Source organism: Gambusia affinis, linkage group LG12 (genome assembly GCF_019740435.1).
Source record: "Gambusia affinis linkage group LG12, SWU_Gaff_1.0, whole genome shotgun sequence".
NCBI classification, from domain to species: Eukaryota; Metazoa; Chordata; class Actinopteri; order Cyprinodontiformes; family Poeciliidae; genus Gambusia; species Gambusia affinis.
The window spans coordinates 2567475-2585322 of NC_057879.1; the positions used below are offsets into that span (position 1 = coordinate 2567475).

The 17848-nt window shown below is 38.4% G+C and overlaps 2 protein-coding genes across 4 annotated transcripts in view; both read right to left on the minus strand.

The window, feature by feature from the left end:
• The window catches only part of ccdc18 (coiled-coil domain containing 18), a 31643-nt gene extending 30918 nt beyond the window's left edge, over positions 1–725 (minus strand). For all 3 annotated transcript variants that reach the window (XM_044133038.1, XM_044133039.1, XM_044133037.1), the window contains exon 1: positions 218–725. The gene's annotated coding sequence lies outside the window, so the exon portion shown is untranslated. The remainder of the gene's footprint in view (positions 1–217) is intronic.
• A 1385-nt stretch (positions 726–2110) lies between these two features.
• Positions 2111–15582, minus strand: mtf2 (metal response element binding transcription factor 2). Its single transcript, XM_044133040.1, has 15 exons — positions 15313–15582; positions 14319–14523; positions 14103–14184; positions 11181–11291; positions 10962–11062; positions 10594–10769; positions 10383–10478; positions 9972–10040; positions 8595–8718; positions 8075–8142; positions 7797–7967; positions 6804–6930; positions 6571–6620; positions 5448–5555; positions 2111–4113 (listed from the first exon to the last, which is right to left on the minus strand). The coding sequence occupies exons 1-15, from the start codon at positions 15315–15317 to the stop codon at positions 3735–3737; spliced, it is 1872 nt and encodes a 623-aa protein (XP_043988975.1). The 5' UTR covers positions 15318–15582; the 3' UTR covers positions 2111–3734.
• Between the last annotated feature and the right edge of the window lie 2266 nt (positions 15583–17848).

Consider the following 17848-nt stretch of genomic DNA (forward strand, 5'->3'; position numbering starts at 1 on the left):
AATGGCTTGTAGGCCCCTGGTCTTTAATATAAAATCTCAATGAAACAATATTTTGTTATAACTTTACAAAATGTGAAAAGCTTCAACGTCAATATAGAGCTAGATACAGATCTTGAAATTGTTGTACATTTTCCTCCAATTTCTGCATCGTCACAGTAATTCATTCAGAGCTAATTCTGCCGTAGCTGTCAAGACCTCTGATCTTTACTTTGCTCACCTTAGTTTCTGTCCCACACTCCGGTGGCAGAGCCCAGCTCCCTGGATCAGACTGTGCAGGCCGAACACATCTTTGCTAAATTTCTCCTCGATGTCAAACATCAGAACAGAACCGCCTGAATGTCGTTCCTCAGCTTAAATAACGACCAGTCTTACTAAAGTTAACGTTATCCAGCTCTTTGTATGACTACATGTCTAAAGTTGAAATAAAAAAGAGATCTCTCTTTGCGATTTTAAACGAACACTGTGCTGCCAATAAACGACACTAACATGAATGTAAACAGAGAAGCTCTTTACACCAACAGGTGGTTAGCTAATCATTAGCCTTGTTTTTTGTTATAAAAGCAGTTAATTAAACACCATACATCATTTCTACTTCTCCTGAACTATTACCTTAGTTGACCGGAGGACAAGAAGCTAAAAGCATTTGTTTCTGAACTATATTTCAATAAATCTCTCGGGTTACTGGAAATCGAGGCAGAACGGTTTGTAAATTTTAGTCTCCGCCCACATGCTAACAACGCACTTTATAATTGGATAGCTAAGCCATTCTGTGAGGTGATTGGTTGATATGCAACAGCGTCCGCGAACAACGGCGCGTGTGTTGGGGTCGAGCCGTTTTCCTTCCGCCGTCACAGTTATACGCGGAAGTCGGGGAGGAGTGAAAGGTTTATTTTGAGGGAGTATTCCTTAACAGTACACCGGCCAGAAGAAGCACAGAGTGTGGCAAATTTTTTCAGCTTTGTGACGGAACCACAGCTCCACCATTACTTCTACTCAGATCCGTTTACATACAATTACATGTAACTATGCTTGTCTGACACTGGGATTATCATAATCATTTGTAAAACCAGTTTCACTCACTACTATTGCACATACATTGTAGCTCATTATCTCAAATATATGCAAATGTATATTCTACATATTTCTATTTTTATTTTTTGTTGTTGCATTTTCACAAGCTTTGTTTTATATTCTCTATTTTATACCTAAACTTTACATTTCTGGCATCCAGTGTGGGCAGTAAAGTAATTATTTCACTGTTCAGGAAGATGCATTTCGTTACTGTGCATATGACAATAAAAGCATTTAATCTTTAACACTAAACAAGAATCAATAGCGGAAAAAAATCTACGGATTGGCCGAAGGGATTTGGGTTTTAATTACAAATGTGTTCTTTTTAAGGAAAATTAACAGGCAACAATAAAAGATTTATTACATTCAATAAGCATTTTTGCAGTAACAACCCAAATATGTCTATCAGCCACATTGGGTGGAGGTGTGTGAGCTACCCTTCTCTCCAAATGTTATAAAAATCATATTTTTAATAACTCATTGCTTGTTTTTCCGGAAGCCTTTGCTTTTTAATACAATATTAAGACGCAAAATTACATTAAAACCTGGGGTAAAAATGTTGCTTTTGACAGAAAACATTTCTCAATGTGGACATGATACAGAAACCTCTCAAAGCGAGGTCAATTTCATGAGATTTTAGATTTTAAAGGCAGAACCAAAGCCTTAAATCCCAGAAATGCAATAACAAAAGTATTCAGAATGAGGTTCTGGGATGCTTACCTGAATTGGGGACAGCGGCCATTTTCAAGGAGATTAAAGAAAAGAATTTTGTTAGTTATTTTTGGATAATGAGATAAAGCACATTTGTCCCTAAAACTTGTCTTTGTTTTCCAAGAAGAGACAGTGATACAAAGACAGTGTTGACTAGATTTACATACAGAGAATTTTCATTTTTCACTTGAAGCCCCAAGTAAAAGTCTCTCAATCTGCCACTGTGCACACCTATCGATCAAACTCAAATGTTCAAACAGAAAAAATACTAAGAAAATGTTTACATTTAGTTTCCACCTGTCCATTTACAAATGACAAGATCATTTACAGTCATGAATCTTAATTTTATTAGAAAAATCATATACAGTTAATATCGGTAATAAAAAAAAAGAATCATGTTTAGCAGAACAGCTTGAAATACGAACTTTTATTTATCCCTAAAAAAAAACAAAAAAAAAAAAAACTTGCTTCACTAGTAACACGTCAACCAGGAAAAAAAACAAAAACAAAGACGACGTTACAGGGACGTTCTTTGGCTTAAGAAACCTGTAGCAAGTCAATAATGGAAACATGTACGCATGAAATGCACTGACTGCGTCCCCGACAGGTAGACGTGCAAGTGCTGTTTAAACAAGAGCAGAGACCTCTCTCAAAAGAGACAACAGTTCTAACTAAAGGTTTTCTTCTTGCAATGATGTACAGCAATTTCTTCAGTGAGGTGGATTGCTCTTTCAAACCCAATTTAAACAAGCAGTAAACGTAGAAAACAATAAGCTTATATAAGTGTAATAATGACAAAAAGCTATGAGAAATCAACATGGACAACAAGAAATAACGTGATCCATCGCAAAATCAGCTTAGTTACAACGGCTGGGCTGTGTGAGTGAAGTTTGGTGGTATGTCCTGAGTGGGCTGCCCAAAATGTAACAAAAAAAAAAAAAACAATAAATGCATTTTTGTCTATGGAAGAATATTTGTTCATTTATGCAACTTTAATTGCATAAGCAGCAGCAGATAAAGTTACAAACTGATTAAGTCACATTCCTAGCTAAATGAATTTTGACCAAACCAAACTCAGGTCTGTTAAACTGAAGTCCTAATTTCAATCAGAACACTTTAAAACGAACTGCACATTTTCATTCAGTAGGAAATATATAAAAATATTGAATAAAAAATACCGCCTCGTCTGAGCAGCTCTTGCTTGTTCAAATGAGATGATTTTCTAACAAAACACAGCGTGTGCAAGTAAAGAATCAACCAAAATCTCCGTCGGTAAACAAAAGACCTCTATAAAAATATGACATAATCATGTTTTGTGGTATAGCTTTATATAAAATAAACATTTGCAGCAGCGCGTTCGTTCTCTGAGTTCCTCCTGATCTGCTCACAAATAATGGAAACCAGAGCTGGCATGAGATACCAAGAGGTACAAGACGGGAGCGAGAGAGAGAGAGAGAGAGAGAGAGAGAGAGGGCACAGCTGGAGGGGGGAAAAAACCCCCCCAAAAAACTAAACATTTAAAACGAGTTAAAGGAAAAAATGTAATGTTAAAATTGTTGCTGGTTGAATCAAAGAATGGAAATATAGAGACTTTTTCCCCTCTTTTACTACTTAACTTGTTGTAGAACAAGCAGGTACATTTAGGGGGAGAAAAAAAAAATGATGCATGAAATATTAGTCAAAGCTTACAGGTAGAGTGGAGAGAGGAATTATTTGCCCCTGAATAACTGCAGCAGGGAAGGAAAAAGTTCAGATCAAACTCCTCTGAAGGATCCAGTGATCCAGCTTCTCTGGTGCTGCTTCACATACCCTGTGTGTGTGTGTGTGTGTGTGTGTGTGTGTGTGTGTGTGTGTGTGTGTTTGCATACATGCATGATAATCAGGGCATATGACCACCTAACGCTCTGAATACACACCGTCAGCTCTTTGTTAGAACTGGTTGAGCCGTCGAGCTACGAGGCAGTGACTCCTTCCCACTCCACCAGGTACTGCACCTTGCCGTCCATGGTGACCCGCCGGGCCAGGACTTTGTATCTCTCCCCGCACGCCAGGCGCCCTGCCACCCCGAAGTAGTTGCTGATGGAGCTCTTGAGGTGGGAAAGCTGGGTGTTGGGGTCCATGCCGTGGACTATGTCTGTGGGGTGGAGCCCCGGCAGGGCGCCAAACGTCTCCGTGTCCGAGACGCTTGCATCCGGGAGCCGAGGAGGAGGGGGCAGTTCCGGTCGGGGGGGCTTCGGGGTTCGCCGCGGTCGCCCGCGTTTCCGTTTTAAAGGCGGAGAGGCGAAAGGCATGTTGAAGGCGGCGGTGGGCGTCTTGTTGGAAGTGTACAGGCTGAAGGAACAACAAAAGAAGCAAAATATGTTTTGTTTTGTTTTTAATTTGATGAGAAATCAGCAAAATCTACACTGAAAATTAGAATGATAAGAGTTTAGATTAGAACCACTACAGACTTTCTGAGGTTTATCTGGACACATTATAGGCTCTCTCTTTCTTCTGTTTATGGTCCTGAGTTTTCTTTCCTGCCTCTCCATCTTTAGCTCTCAGTCTTCATGTGACGACATGGTTAAAATGAAAACAAGACTGTTCTGTAAGCGCCTTTAAGGCTCCAACATGCTTCATCTGAAGTGCAGAAATCTGCTTTCATTGATGTAGACACGTGACAAAAATTACATCACTTTGTTTGCAGAGAGGCATCCACCTGCCAAACTACACACCAGGCCCTCGTTGGATTGTTTCTCCTGATCCACTTTCTGTGCCAGTGTTTCAGCAGGGCTCTGCTGAGATAAATGCTTGTCTGTTACGATCAAAAGCACCATGCTGCAGGGAGACGTCTTCCTTTAAATCCTTAAATTCTCATTGCTTCAAGTTTTCTTTCCGTCTGTTTCTGTCGCAGTTCCACTCTCCTCGGAAACAGTCTGAGGAGAGTGGCGGCTTAGAGCCGATGATAAGACATGGAATCACTATAATGCTTTCTTCACAGACATCTTAACTCAAAGTCTCGGAAAAGTATTTGCACCCCTTGAACTTTGCCACGTTCTGTTCCTAACATGCGAAAACCACCAACTTCAAAGTAATTAAATGAGGTTTTATATGTAAACTAACAACACGGGAAGAAAATGATAACTGATTTTTGAAGTCAAAGACCTGACTTCAAATCCACCCGTTGGGATTTAGCACATGATCTGCTACTTTGCTTTCAGCTATCCCATAAAATCCGTAGGAGTTTGTGGCTGCAATGTGACAATATGAACAGAAGTTAAAGAGGTAATTATTTCTGGAAGACATTGTTCCTGCTGGGGCTGCAAACAATGGGTGGACAGCACTCAGCACTGTGCAGCATGGTAATAACCTCTGTAACAGAAAATTGGTATTTATGCCGAGATTAAATTAAACGCACATTGGGACTGGTTTTACCAACTAGCTGACTTTTAAATGCAACTAGTTGTGCTGGAATTTATTTAGCGACATCAAAGTGAAGGACAAATGCAAACCACACTTGTCAGAGCTTGGACGCAAACCAGGCACCACTTCACTTATTTTTTTTTTTTGTGCTACACTTTGCTGGTCTATCACAGAAGACCCCATGAAATGAGAACATTTGTTTTATTGTTCTTTTGGGTGTCTGAGTCTCTGCCGGGAAGATCCGAGCTTAATAAAATGCCAACCTGGACTGTCTAGAAGTGACTGTTGAGGTAGTTTCTGAGCTGCTGAGGGCGTCAATGGATTCCACATCAGAAGACTGAGAAAACAGCAGAGGCTTGCTACTTCTGGTGCTGCAGAGACGGAAAAACAATTGGAGGAAGAAAAATGTGTGAAAAGCAGAGGAAAAAACTAAGATGGCACACAAAATAGTGTTTTATGATTATTCGACAAACAAGCCTTTCAATAATGCCTGGTAATAAACCCTTTTTGTGACTTGGATGAAATTAAATTATGCTACTTCCTTTCAAGTCAGAAATGCAATTAAAATCCCGCATGAAAGACTTTGTTCACACCATAAATCATAAAAAATAAAAAAATAAAAACATGCCATCCTACAATTACTTCCTGTCATTTCCTGTCTCACCAGTAGTAACGTCCGGTTTCTGATTTGTGTAATGTGAAACAAGAGTCTCCATTGCATTTGGTGGTGAAATACCCCAATTTTAATACAGCCAAAAAAAACCCACCTCATTATAGCACAAAATCTTAATAAATGCGAGTTCATTTTATTCATTTTTTTTTTTCCGTTTTTCCGTTGCCCAAATTTATTTCCATGATTCCAATTTGTGTAATTATACGGTCAGTGGAAACGCAGCTAGTGCAGTGGACGACTTCAAGTCCCTCTCTTCTAAGTTTCTTCAGTTTGTAGAGGCTGAACTTTTCGGTTAAACTCCTGAGTCTGCAGCAGCTTTTCACACAAAAAGCCCCAACAGTCATTTATTGAGCCATAACAGGAACCTGGTATTTTTCAGTCATTCAAGCATCACATTCAGGCTTCAGCTGAGGGACTGGTGGCCGATCCTGAACAGAGAGCAATCCGAACACCAATTATCAAGTTATGAAACAGCTTCTCTTTGGATTTGGACTTTGACTAGGCCATTCTTCTTTTCAACTGATTTAAATTTCCCCTTCAACTAACCTTATCCCTGCTGCAGAAAAGCGTTCTCAGAGCATCATGCCGTGTTGTTTAGGCTGCACACAGACCCGTTGACAACAACGGCACTAATGTGTCAGGTTTCAACACCAAAAAACACGCAAACATTTCCCAAACAAAGAACAGAACAAGACAAGCAGTCCATCACTTACTTCACAGAGGTCAAATGATCCAGTGCAGGGGGGTCCGGCTTTCTGGTTTCCTGATAAAGTGGAGAGAAATTCATCATCATCTATAGGAAGGAGTCGTGTTTTCTTCATACATGAACGTTTGAGCCCAACGTAAAACCATCTGCTGACCTCAGCAGAAAGCATTAATGCAGCTCAGGTTCACCAACGCATACATGGTAGCAGAAACACACACACACACACACACCCACACACACCAGGGATGGCTCGTTGGACCGTTGTGGTTTAGCCAGTGTCTCCAGACAGCGAGCTTCTTGCTTCCTCTTTTTCTTTTTTTTCTTCTTCTTCTTCTTTTCGATGCCATTAGTTAAAGCAACAGGGATCCTGCAATGACAACACCAACATTTCAGTTACAGTTATGACAGCTGTGCATCAAGTCAGTATGACTGTTCAGGCATTAAGCATGAAACGGTGAAGGGACATAAAACGAAGAGCGTTTTTATGATTTACACAAACCAACAACAACTTGTTTAGTGGAAAATATATGCGCTGGCTGGTTTGGCAGAATGAAATTTCTAAAAAAATATTATAGCTTCTCACAGTCCAAATACTTATTTTTACGATGCTAAAGAAACCAGAGTTGTCTTTACAAGCATGTAGTGCATTAGCCTCCATCACCTGGCTAACTGGAAGCTGAAAATTATTTCACTTTGCTACAAGAAAAAGAAATTCAAGTGCCTGCATGAAGTTATGATGTTGGGAGAAAAAAACAACAACAAAAAAACACTTTCCATCACTTAAGCTCACCCAGCAAGTAAACTGACCAATTCACCAGCTGATAAAGCGAGTTCTATATGGCCTGTTCATATGGACATCAATTTCTGTCATGAAAGAAAAACTATTTACGTGATTCAAAGTCATAATGGCACGCACACACACACACACACTTAGTGGACATTTTTATTAAAATTTCCACACAAAAAAAATGTTAATTTTCCATCGGTCCAAATAATAATAATAATAATAATAATAATAATGAAAATCCAAATAATAAATATGAAAGAGAAAATATACATAATGGTAGGAAATGTTCAACTATTTTCAACAGAAGTGGAAATAAGTGTTGCTTTTCGGTTTTAGATAAAAGCACCCAAGATTGTTGAAGTTTGATCTAATTTTTGTGGAAGTATCAAGACACTGTGGCGTTTCCACTCGTGGTGAAAATATCAATGAAAGGTTTTCCATCTTACTTCATGTCAGAGAAGCTTTTGGCGGGCTTGCATCCTTTTATGGTGATCTCGTGGAAAGGCTCCCCCATCACCGTGTATGTGGGTTCAGTACAGTTGGGAGGAGCAGGCGGGAAAAAGATTCTTAGGCGAAACAAGTGCTTCTTCTTTTTCACCTCCTTCCCTGACATGAACCTGGAAAAGGCGGGAGAAGCAGAGAAGTTAGGAATGTGATTATTGTTGAATTGTAGAATCACGAGTTTGTGTTTTAAAGCTTCAAAAGACAACAGGGGAAAACTTACGTGTAGCTATTGTCGTTTAAGGCTTCCAGAACTTTTTCATACCTCTCAGATCTTGGTGTGTTGCCCAGCTATGGACGGCAGATGAAAGACAAAATCAGATGCGTTTAGCATCTGATCAGTAGAACTAAACAGAGGTAAACCAAAGATTTCAGAAGCCATAAACATAATTTAATTTGGGGGGGATTATTTCCAGTTATGTCCCCCAACCTCTGCAGCACAACTATTATAACACAAACAGTAATTACAATCTAATACTTTGTTAGATTTTGCTTTAGCTAAATGATATCAAAACAGAAACCTGACTGTCTGATTGACTTTATTAAATCAAGATTTTAAGACAACTAAAATCTTTAGTTTATTTATATTGCGCCAATAGACAATGCATGTCGACTCGTTGCACTCTACAACAACAAATAAAGTGAAAATCGTGTTCTCAATGATATAAAGTTAGAAAATAAAACAGGAGAATGAGCAGACATGTCTCCCTCTTCAGTTTTTCACAGCTTCATGCGTCTCTTACCTTCCCCAGCTGCAGCAGCTCCCAGTTGTCATTAATGTAAGGCATTAGTTGCATCTGGGAATCAAAATACCTCTTCTTCTGAATCACGCTCAGGTTGTACAGGCACAGATGAACAATATCCTTCCTACAATATTAGAGGGGGAAAAAAACCAAAAACATGTTAAGCATTGATTTTGATAAAAGTTTATATATGATGCAAGTGAATTTCCTCTACTACTAGTGTCATTTAAGGGTTGGTTTTATTTTTTAGCCATCTGAATGATGTGTGGAATTTCAACAGAAAATTCCACAGTAGAGGATGCTGTAATACCTACACTATGCCAATAGGTGGAGATAACATTGACTGAAACTACACAAGAGTTTAAGACAAGCATTGATAAAGCAGTTATAGGCTAAAAAAGATTCTCAGTAAACAGTTGAAGCTGGTGTTTTCTTTCACACCCTTTACCGTTTCCTGTCAGTTATTTCCTTCTTAGGTTTAGTGAAAGGTCGAATCAGGACAATGTGGGGCAACTATGGCTAAAAAAAACAAAACAAAAGGAGGAAAGAAAACAACTGGTTGTCAAAATGAGCTCCCTATTAAGAAAACATATTATTTCTTATATTTATTTTTATGTCATGGGGGAATTTATTTATTCAAATCAAACAACTCTGTATAGAAAGAATGGTTACCGTTTATTAAAAGTTACAGATTTCTGAAAAGTTAAACTTTAATAAGACATTAGTCTTAGCTTCAGAGGCAAACTTGAGTAGTTAGCAATAGCATCTTTATTTTATCCATCTGGAAATTTGTTTTTTTTATTTAATTCAATTAAATTGATAAATGATTACTAGTCATTTGAATGAATATTTATTCTCAATTATGTTCATGCTGTTTCCCCCCCAAGATTTTTTTCTAATCAACAATTAAAAAAAAAAAAAAAAAAAGCGAAATAAATCTCGCATATATACATAATCTACTTGTTTCTTTAAATGTGCAACAGAATTCATTCAAACACAAGACGAGAGATTATGATAGGTTTTGTTAACGTTTGTATTATTACTAAAACTATAACAGTGTCAAAGATACTGTAGTTACAGTGTAATAATTGTCACTACATGCTAGCATAGCGCAGGTCAATTTCTGACAGGAATCCTGAATGATCATGTAGATTCTTTATCTCCCCAAAAAATGGATAACAGAAAAAAAATAAGACACTAAAGAAAGAAGTGTCAAGTCCAGTGTAGCTCTTAAAGTACACTGAAAATACCAGGATGTATGCATTTTATCAGAGTCAGAAAAAGAACGGCATTTTAAGGTATAAATCTGTGACAGCAGATGTAAAGACAAACCTTAGTTTTAGATTCCAGTTTATCTACAGTCTAACATTCACTTACCAGTCAAGAGGCAGTCGGTCGAGGAACTCTGGTCCGCCGCTGCAGACCGAGCAGACGAAGATGAAAAACCTGAATACGAGAAAACGCCACATCATTGACCTGAACTGCAATGGGTTGTTACAATCATCCAGCCTCTTCAAGAGGAAAGTATCACCTTAACATTTAGCCGATGATTTCTTTACATTCCATTTCACATTCTATTTTACATATCCCCCGCCTTCCTCAGAAATGATCCCAAAAATGATTTGGCACCTTATTACAGAGCAAATTTCTAATTATTGTGTTTTGCAGCAAAATACATGACTCACAAATATTAAGATAGGAATAATTTAGTAAGATCTTTAAATCAGAATATAACAAACAATCTAAACCATGTCACATACTTTAGACTTTAGTGTTAAGTGTTTGCACCTATCTCCATTGAGCAGTGGAGCCTGTAAGCAATGTAGACAATCCTCATGGAACCACTGCCGACACCTGTTACACTGCAGCATCTTCAGGTACCAGCTACAAATAAACACACACACACACACACACACTGATAAATGAAACAATATATGATTTGTGGAACATATTTGGCAAACTTCTTTAGAATGTTTGCAGAGTGGCATGCTCTACTCACTCTCCTGGTCCTCCGCAGTAGCAGTAGCATTGCTGGATGTTTGTCTTGTGGCCCTGATCCCACACTAGTTCCTCTGGCGCATATGGGAAGGAGAGATGAAATTCCATATGCTGCTCCTGATGTTCTTGCTTTGGAAAGAGCTTAGCGGACGCCTCTTTCTTGAGAATGCTACCCTTCTGCATGTAGAAAAAAAAACAACAAATAAATCCATCTAAACATAAATTCAAGTACTAAGTTAAAACCTTCAGAGAACAGAGCAGTACCTACTTCGAGTTGAGAATACAGTCTGGGGGTCATATTGGTCTACATTTGTTTAAAGAACTAAAAGGACTAAATCTCTGTGTAATCCGTTGATCGAAAAATCCTACCTCAGAGAAAGAAGCCAGTTCACATTCCGAGCACAGCCACTTGTCATCAGAGTCGATCACGGCGGCATCAATGATGGGCGAGTGACACATCTGATGGTAGCCTGGATGACAAAACACATTTACTGTCATGTAAGTAACTCCTTACACACAGGCTTCTGCTGTCTGTTCTCGTTTCTACACACGAATCTGTTCAGATGCAGGCAAAAACTGAAACCACACCTTGGCCACATTTGTCACAAATGACGATCTCGTTAGGTTCCTCTGAGGTCTCATCCTGACATATGGAGCACACGATGTCGTCATCGTCATCAGTCTTGTCTTCTTCGTCCCCTGAAAAGGGAAGAAATAGTCAACATAAGGAAATTATTTGCAAAAAGAAGAGCAAAAACAAACCAAGCACCACGGAAATTAACTAATTAGGAAACTGTTCTAAAAACAATTCAGTGAGGATTGTGACTGAACTCCCTACAACAGGGAAGTTCCCCAGCTTTACGGCATTACTAAGACTAAACTAATGAATATTTTAGTAACAAATTAATCAGTCGATTATTCTAACAATTCATCGGATTAAAAACAAATGACCACATTCCATGTATAAACACTAAAACCCTTTTTATGCAATATAAGAAATGAATTAAAAAATGCAAATAAATAATAATTCAATCTTTTTTCTTTTTTTAAAATAAGAAAAACATTCTATTGCCTAGAATGCAGTAACAACACTCTTTTAATGAATTTGAACTGGGTGAAGATAAAACTGGACCACTTGAGAAAATTTGGCTAAAGCATATTTACAAACTAAGGTCTTTTATGTTAAATGCAAAATGTATTTGTTTTGTAAATGTTTTACTACTCTGAATGTCTTTTTTTATTTTTGACTGAATGACATTTTTTGAGTCTGTATACTAAAGTTAATGACTAATCCATTACTATATTAATTGTGATTATTTCAGTAATCGACTAATCGCTTCTGCTTTAAAAGAAAGAACAGTGTTTTCTCACTTTTACTCCCTTTCAATATTACATTTATTTACCAGGATATTTGCAGCATTTTAAATATGATTTTTGTGTTTTCTTCCCATCATATTGTTGAACAGGACTGATTGAAGCATAATTAAAAGCTTTAATCGGTTAAGGTCAAAACTGAAATACGAGTTTCTGTATTTGGATTTGTACATGTGACTAGAGGTGTCGTGCCTCAGCAGTCATGAACCTCACTGAGCTGAAGTTGTAGCTTACAGTAAATAATGGAGATTAGCTCTCTGTCTAATGCCTGTAAGGCTCAACAGCTAGGGAAAGTTGGAGAGACAAAAAGGGGGAGAAAAATGCCTGAGCTGGAAGTATTTAGAAAAAAAAACAACTGGGTTTTTTTTTGGAAGGCGCTTTGTGGGCAGCTGTTGAAATGTTGTAATACAGTTTTCTAAAGAAATCTTTAATACCAGTTGTTCAAAATAAAACCTTAAAAAGATCATCTGTGGTGGAAGGTGATGGGAAAGGTCTGTCAGAGTAACACATTTTACTGAATGATAAATTGTCCCAGGACTTGCTGTGAGAAGTGATATTGTTGTCGTTTCAAGAAATATAACGGTGATGGCATAATGATGCGAGAACACATTCTCAAAGTTCAATAAACTTTAAAATGTATTGAACACTTAACACTGGAACTGGAAGACATTTTAAATACCCAAAATAAATAAGTAAACTATCAGAAACAACAATTAATATGAATAATAAAGTCTCTTTAAAAAAAATAAAAAATTCTTTTAAAAAAGGACTAGTTGAGAGAGAAAATATAAAAACAAAAAATTATGCAAACAGAAATCATTGAGCTCGTCTTGATTTATTATGTGACTAATTGATTTATTGCGACTGGCCCAGTGGGAATGAGCGACAGAGATATGGACTTTCAAAATTTATTTGGGTATCCAAATATTTACTTCATTCCTAATTCCACCCAAAAAGGCCCATCATGAATGACTGCCAAATCTGCATTTCTAACAAGAGTTTAGGGCAAATTAGGTCACCATTTCTAATAACCTTTGCTCCAGATTTTGTTTCTATAATACATCATAAACAGACTCAAACACGTCATCAGGCAAGAACATCGTTTCAATGGCTGAGTCATGTCAGAAGAGGACAGGCTTAAGTTTCTCTGCTTATCTTTCCTGAGAGGATTTTTCTTTCTCATTAAGAGCGACTACTGCTACAGCACTGATACAGCCGACCGTTAACAGTAAAGAAAGAGAGGAACTGAAGACGTCTGATAATATATACCACAGAGGGTGATACTACAAATCTACTAAAATGAGCAGAAATGGAAAAATGTAACTTTTATGTATTTTGTTTTGTAAAATAAAGATTCAGAGTCATCTTCAGTGTTTCATCGACTGCTTGGAAAACAGTAATTACATTCAAATATAACATCAGGACCTGATAACATTGGTGGTCAGCTTCTGAGTTCATCGGCAGAACAGTAGGCTCCCTTCATTTCATATTTCTGTCGACCCTTTGCCAGCAGAGGGAACCAAAAGGTCGCAGGCTTTTTCTGCAGTCACTGCAGTGGGCAGATGTATTTTCCAGGAACATAGTGCCATTTTATAGCACAATCAAGTAACTAGGTTATCTTCAGTTGTCATAAATTGTTATATCAAATATGGCTTAAAAGAAATCTGACTTTGTAATTTAACACCTTTGAAAACTCAGGCTCTTTCTGAAACTCTGCGTTCAGGAAGTCATCACTCCTCTATTAACCCTTTAATATCGTTTTTACTGACGTCGCCCTGAGAAGTAGCTCCTTTAATGAGTTCAGATGCACAGTCCCACCACGTATTTGCTGATTACTGCCGACTAGTCTGAAGGAGCTGAATGGGGGAGTTGCAGGAGAGGGCTTCTCTAGGGAGGCAGCACTAGGTCCACCCAGGTGTTTTACAAACGCTAATGGTTGTACCATCCAGTGATGTTTATGATGAGGGAACAACATTATAACATGATGTAAAGCTTCAAAAAATGTCCAATTTCTACAATTCTGTCCCTATAATACCTGTCTATGTGTTTCATTTTAATTTTCAGCAAGCCAACTGTCCTTCAAAGACACAGAAACGATTGAACCAAAAAGCAGACCCTGAAACTGGGAGAGTTCACCTGTTTGAATATCACTCCAAAGAACCCAAGACTTCGATCTGTCCTCAAAAACCACAAAGCAACGCTGCTTGTCCCGATCTATCTGGAAAAAAAAAAGAAAAAGAAAAAGAGAGATCAGCACCTTTCTGGCAGACACAAGAAGAAGAAGAAGAAAAATAAGAGACAACAAAATCTTGTTTGTTTGTTTTTTTGTAAGACATTCCAAGCAGCACCAACCTTTGTGACTGTCCCCAAATAAAACAAGCCATCAGACCACCTGGCCAATACATCCTGCCCCTCTGTAAACCTGGCAGACATGTCGTCCTCCCCATACTCCCCCCTAGCAGAGAGGCCGCAGGGTGACAGGGACACAGTCTGCTGCTGCTGCTGCTCGGGGTGAGCTCTGTGACGGAGAGAGGGATGATCCACAACCCCCAAGTCTCTGAAAACAGGAAGTGAAACACAATAGAAGACATGCGCACACTTATACTCACTGGGATTCATTCTAAACCATATGGTAGTGCTGAAAGGGGTTATGTTATTGTAAATGCATGCACACAAGATCTATTTGCAAAAAGCTGAAAAAGGGCAATGCAGTTATCAGCACTGCAAAGGTGCCCAAAATGTGGAAGCAGGTTGATTTGGGGACGTGTACAAATCTGAAGTCCTGAGAATATGTTGTGGGATTTTGAAAATAAAAGGGTGCATTGTTTTGTTCCAAAGCTTACAAAACAAAGAGGAAAGCCAAGTCTTCCTTCAGTGAGCACATGCAACTGGTGATTAGGATCGTAATTAGTGCTAATTGCCAATTAAATATACGCTTGGGCGCTGAGTATATCAATAAGATAATTATGACCAAAATTCAAATTTTACATTTTCCTTTAACCACTTATTTTTGATCTGTTTGACTATAAATATGTTGTTTGTGGTTTTATCTTCTGCTTAAGCGATTTATATTTTTAAAGGGCAGTTTTCCTTTCTTGAGCCGCTTCCCTTCAGTCCTTTGTCTCTGTAATGACGGAACAAAAAAAGCAACCACGAGAGAGTATAAAAGGCAAATCTAGCACTTATTCTGCATGACGGAAGTCAATGATGTCTTTTATATGGAAATCCAGGTGAAATTGATCGTCCGAACAGCCGACATGCAAAGCAGTTCCCCCGGCCAGGTCACTGACCGACGGACCCCCCCCTCCTCCTCTTTAGCAGCGAGAGGAAGACATGACAACAATACCTCATTCGGTCACCTCCGCTGTTACAAATGCCTCGCGAGACGAAAAAGCTGAAAAGGCGCGAGGCTGTTTTCCCGTTGCTGCCGTGGCTTATATGTATATCTAGTGCGTGCCCAGACAATCCACAGCGCTTGAGTCTTCCTTAGAAAATAACAAACGGTTCATTTTCCCCCAGCACGTTCGCCATTTTGGTTTCCCGCTGATGAACGGGGAGTGCATTGTGGGAAGCGTTGCTGCTAGTGGGCTGCTGCCTGCACCATTTTCAAACGTTTGAAATTGTAGGCAGGGCACCTATGAAGTACTGCATATCCGCCCCTGAAGGCAAAGTAATACTAACAATACTAACAATTTATTAGATTGTTTTTATGTTCCAACGTATATTCTCAGATGGAATATTTAATTAGGAGAACCGAATATTCTCCTAATTAGCTTGTGTATTTTTCGGCTACTTTTGGCATTCCCAACTCATGGGACTGACATTTCTTTTAAGTTTGTTATCATGACCGGAAGTTCTACTTGAATCAGGTTTCCTCTGGGGCTTTTCAGGAACCTTAAAGGGCGTTTCCCCTCCCAAGTGGATTGTTTTATCCCTATGCCGTTTGATTGCTCACAGTGGAATATGATACTCCCATTTATCAAATATATTTCTGTAATCACCTATAAGATATCTTTAGTCATAACAAGAACAACATTCTGGTTATAAATTTAAGTTTATTTGTTTGTTTGTTTGTTTGTTTGTTTGTTTGTTTGTTTGTTTGTTTGTTTGTTTGTTTGTTTGTTTGTTTGTTTGTTTATGACCAATACTTCAATAACTCACCTTCAGAGTCATACCCCAGATCTACAGAAGTACACGTTGTGGCGGAACAAGTGTACTACAGCATACATTTATCATGATGACATGGCAAAGATGCGGTTATTAAATTCTTTGTTTGAAACAATTGAATAACCTTCCCCAGAGGAATCGCAGAAACTGCAACACATGGATAATATTTGGGGGTGTGAAGAAGGGAATTAATCTAAAGCCACTCAAACCAGGGCATATAGGATATTTCTTGTTTCAGCTAAGTGACACAAGGGCCAAATGGCCAGATTCTCACTAGAATTCTTCTGTGAACTGAGTCTTTATGGATGCTGGTGTTTTTTCCCCTTTGCTATTTCCTCCCTTTGCAGTTTTCATTGTTCTGTAGCCAATTTTTTCTGGTTTGAAAAGGTCATCTGCTACAGCTAGGGGACATCTCCTACTAACCATTCCTCAATTTTTATACCTCCTCTTACTTAGACAACTCTTACCTGCCTCTAATACTTGCTTCTGCCTGCCTAAACCTTCGCACTAGCGCCACAACACACAATTTTACATTTAAAACCATGAAAAAGTATGGTTATTCTTCAAACGTGGCTTCGTTTATTTATTTGTGTTGTTTTTCACAAATATTTGTTTTCATAGCGAACCAAAAGAGAAATAGGAGTGTACAGATTGGTAAGTAGATGAATAAAATATGGACAAGCATGTTGGGACAAAAGAACAGCAGGAGAAGCAAAAACAATGCTTGACTGCAAAATGGGGTGTAAACTGGAAAAGCTGTGAATTGACATGTGGTACTTTTGATATGCCATTGAATATTCTCATAACTATCCATCCATCCATTTTCTGTTCACCCTTGTCCCTAATGGGGTCCAGAGGGTTGCTGGTGTCTACCTCCAGATACTTTCTGGGCGAGAGGCGGGGTTCACCCTGGACAGGTCGCCAGTCTGTCGCAGATTCTCAGAACTATTTATCCGCATAATTCATAAAAATACCTAACTAAAACTAAAATCAAACTCATCTGTCATGGGTTAACAGACTATTTGTTGACAGGTGTAAAATGGATATAGAGGGACAGATTTGTAAATCACGCTGGATGAAATAAATATTTCTATTTGCTGGACAATGAAGGATGCTAGTATTACTCAGATAAATATTTGTCCAAAAAGTCATTTTCTTTTTACTAATTCACCCATTGTCACTTCCTGATTTTAACACTGACCTGATGTTATCCAACAAAAGAAAAGCCAAGAGAATTACACCTTGAAACACAGCTGCTTAGGCAGCAGACTATGCTTTTTAATGCAATACCAGCAGTGATTGTAGAGAATTTAGGAGACAGAACTGACATTTATATAGAAATTTTTATAGGAATTGAGGGAAATGAGTTGGCAGATAATCAAACTGAATTATTGGTGCCATTAAGCGAATGAGTCATAAAATCTGTAATTAAGTAAAAGATAAAGGAGAGATGGAAAAAAAAGGGAGGGAGTGAGGACGTTTAGATGGGTTTAAGCATCTAAACCCATCTGGAAAGCAGATAAAAGCATAACAAAAGATTTGGACAGTAGAAACTGAACCCAAAACTGTGTACCACGCACTGCAAATTCCCCTTCTCCACCATGTTTGTAAAGTTACACAGTAAAAAATTAACAGCAATAATTTGACTGTTTTAGCCTGTCATAGCTTGAAAAATGTGGGTGTTCGTTTTTTTAAAAGTCGCATTTTCTCCATGT